The 3549-nt window shown below is 43.2% G+C and overlaps 1 protein-coding gene across 1 annotated transcript in view; it reads right to left on the bottom strand.

The window, feature by feature from the left end:
* Positions 1-3549, bottom strand: part of SLC7A7 (solute carrier family 7 member 7) — a 28495-nt gene that overhangs the window by 2059 nt on the left and 22887 nt on the right. Inside the window, 5 exon segments of the mRNA XM_025048006.1 lie at positions 2-50; positions 326-429; positions 615-738; positions 2228-2372; positions 3236-3361. Of these exon segments, the coding sequence (XP_024903774.1) occupies positions 2-50; positions 326-429; positions 615-738; positions 2228-2372; positions 3236-3361 (548 nt within the window).

The following is a 3549-nucleotide window of genomic DNA, read 5'->3' as shown; positions in this document are numbered from 1 at the left end:
TGCAGATGGCATCAGGGAGATGGCCTTCTCTTGAGCCCACAAAGAAAAGCCTATTTTGGGTAAGATGAGAGACTGAAAAACGGACACTGGGTGTGGCCTGGTTCACATGCTACACAGCCCTCCTTGCCTTCCCCTCCAAAAGAGTCTGATTAATACAGGATGGAGTTCAGTTGAGATTAGGAAGAACTAGAGACTGCTAATGGAAACAAGAGCAAAGAGATTGTGAATATCATTGGGGAGCACAATAAATTCTGGGTCCTATAAGTTCTACTTCCCCCTGCCATAATTCTTCACAATACCCTCCAGTAAAAGATGCCATTCATACCTAGAAGCAGCCACAATAGAGGCATTGAGGCCACCAAAGCAGGATAATGCAACAGCCAGTGGAATTGTCCAGTTGAATATTCCAAAAATCTGGTCTGCAAAAGTCTACAGAAAAGAGTCATTAGGGATGGACAAGCAATGCCCCCACAGTCCCACTACTAGGAACCCAACCCTTATTCCACAGCAGGGGTAACAGGAACTTGCAAGCCCAGTAAACCAGTATCCTTTCAAGGACTACCCCTTTTCTAGGACTAAAGAGCTACAATATACCCAGATTGAAAATCCTTTACCACAGCAACAGCATCACTGGTCAGGATGTCCTTCATGTCTAGCACGGTGTAATAGGCCACATTGGTCAAGATGTAGATGACGGTGACAATGGGCATGGAAATGCCAATGGAGAGGGGCAGATTCCTACAGCCAAGTAGAATAATGGATACATTAGTCCCACAGTCACATCCCCATCTCTCCTTTAATCCTTAGGTTCTGTCACACTTGTGGCATTTCCCCAGTGCCTTTGCTGCCTAGGAAAGTGGCTTAAGTTTTGGACTCTTAAGAATTAAAGATCATCAAGGGGAAGGCATATCCCATTGGAGAAAGGGCTATACGAGAAAAAACAAAAAAAGGATTAGCAAATAACTATGTCACAATATCATAATAGCACAAGAAGATGGGAAGATTTTTGCTTTTTACATCCAAGGATTCTTTCTCTAAAATTGTAAACATTGAAAAAAAAATTAAAATGTAAACATTGGAAAATTTGTCTTAAGGTTGAGAAACAGAAGAAATTATGGAGGCGAAATGTGAATCTAACATCTCCAGAGAATAAGATAGTCCTTTAGTAAGAACAGTGTGTGTATCTGAGCAACCAACCTGGGAAATATGAGCACCCCACCCCCTTACTTAGTTTTAAAACTTTGGGTACCATCCTAATCGGTGGCCAAGAGAAAGATGCAAAGACCTCTTAAGGTCCCTCTAGCCCAATAAAGCCACGATCTTTATAAACATTCTTCACAGCAAGACTCTGGGGTAGAAAAAAGGAGAGGGGCAAATATTCTCGAGTTATTCAGCTTTTATCCGATAGGTGGAAGCATCACCCAGGCCTTGGTCCTGCTTCTATTACCTGCTTCCAGAGTTAACACTGGATATGTTACCAAGAGCGTTCTTTGTTTCTCAAAGCCAAAAGGAGTTCATTTAATTTTTTTGGCCGAAGTTTATAAAAACTTCACTCCCTGGCAAATCTTAGTTCCCAGAATCGCTAAATTTTAGAGCCAGGAAAGGCTCTAGAGATCATACAATTTACCCCCTCTCTTACAGATAAGGGAACAGACAGATGTTGGAGACTCCCTCCAGGTCATCCAACAAATCGGTGGAAAAACAGGTTCCAGACCCTCTGACTTCCTGTCCAGTGCTCTTCACTCTGCACGAACACAGGGTGATGTAGAGTAACAGTGGTATATGACTGAAACAGGACCACTGTGTCAGTGTGAATTTGAGAAAAAGATAAGAAGGGAAACAAAGAGTTTTCAAGGAGTCTATGACCTTAAGTTCTCTACGTGGGAATAAGGGTGAGTGAAAGGCCTATCAAGAAAAATCTTTTAAAAAGCATACAAAAGCACATGATATGACCTGCCTTAATCAAAGCAGGAATAAATAAAAAATGTGAAAAGGCCTTTTTTTAAAAAAAAAAAAAAATGTTTTAACATAAGAAAGTTCACATCTCAGCTATGTTACTGTGATCACAAACAAGTTACCTTTCTGGGCCTCAAGCCTCCCATCTATTAAAACGGGGCTGATAAAAAATCTGTGTCAGCAGCTGTGGTATGCTGTCTGGAGCACAGCAGCAGCTCAGTAAATGATGGCTGTCACTATCACCATGGAAAGTTGATGGTGAGGTACCTACCTCTCAGGATTCTTGATCTCTTCGGTAACATAGTTGAGGGTATCCCAGCCCGAATAGGAGAACAGAGCTGAGTACAGTGCCAAGGCAATGTCACCCATTGCAAATGATGAACCTTCAAAGGAATTCTCAAAGTGATTCGAAGCTCCTGGAACCCAGAGAATATGGAAAGGCAGAGGGATTAGTAACCTAGCCCCAACCTCAAGGCAATCCAGTGAAGGAGTGAAAGAATTTGACAATAACAGTAGATAAATGGCTTTCAGGTTAAGAGACCTGAAAGAAAAATAATACTGATTGGTGACTGACCACATCCAAAGAGCCTTTGATTCCCAAGCAATTTTGGCAGCAAGGATCCTAGTGAAGGGATCAGGAACAGAAGAGCAACATCTACAGTGATGGGCCAAATGCAGGGGATCTAGACAGGAAGGACTCAGGGTGACTTTCTAGGAGTAGAAGGGCTGGAGAACAGGAGTAATGCAGTTCTGTCCTGCCCTGCAAGCTGCCGGATTCCACCCCTTTTCCAACATCAGAGAGAGCAGTTAAGGGGTGAGGGAAGGGCAGGGTTCAATATGCCCAGGTCAACAGAGTAGTTGTAGGAGAGGTGTTCAGACCTGGAAACTGGAGAGGAGTGGGTATGAGAAGTTCATTTCTGCCCTTACCCGCTCCAAGGAGAAAACAATCGTGGCCATAGCACTGGGCTTGACTATCTGCAAAAGCCACCTCCCAGGGCATGGCTGTCAGCCCTTTTGCCCTGATCAGCCTCCTCTGGGAATCTGGGAAGCAGCATGCATAGAATTTAAAGGACAGGCTTAGGTTCAGTCTTCCTGAGTACAGATTTCAGCTCTACTACTTACTAGCTAGGGACTTGGGCAAGGTACTTAATTCTGCAGCCTCAGTTTCCTCATCTATAAAATGGAAATAATGGCACCTACCAAATGAGATGATGCACTTAGAGGAGTGTGGCTCATAGAAAATGCTTAACAAATGTTAGCTGCTATTATTATTTCTTACCCTGGCCAAGTCTAACAATGCCTGCGATGATGACGGCGATCAGAGCCAATACTTTAGCATAGGTGAAAATATCTTGTACCATCGTTCCCCACTTGACATAGGCACAGTTAATGAAGGTTAAGAGACCTGAAAGAAAAATAATACTGATTGGTGACTGACTCTACCATCCAGAGGGCCTTAGGCTCCCAAGCAATTTTTCTAGTACCAGTCACTAAAATAGACATTTGTCTAAAGACAGAAATGTTGGACCCAGACCTGCTCCATATAGGACCTCTGTGTCTAGAAGGTCCTCACCATTATCATTAAGGCACCTG

The sequence above is a fragment of the Pteropus alecto genome, unplaced genomic scaffold (genome assembly GCF_000325575.1).
Source record: "Pteropus alecto unplaced genomic scaffold, ASM32557v1 scaffold335, whole genome shotgun sequence".
NCBI lineage: Eukaryota > Metazoa > Chordata > Mammalia > Chiroptera > Pteropodidae > Pteropus > Pteropus alecto.
Note: the sequence above shows the minus strand (reverse complement) of the source record. Positions and strands in the feature narration are given on the sequence as shown.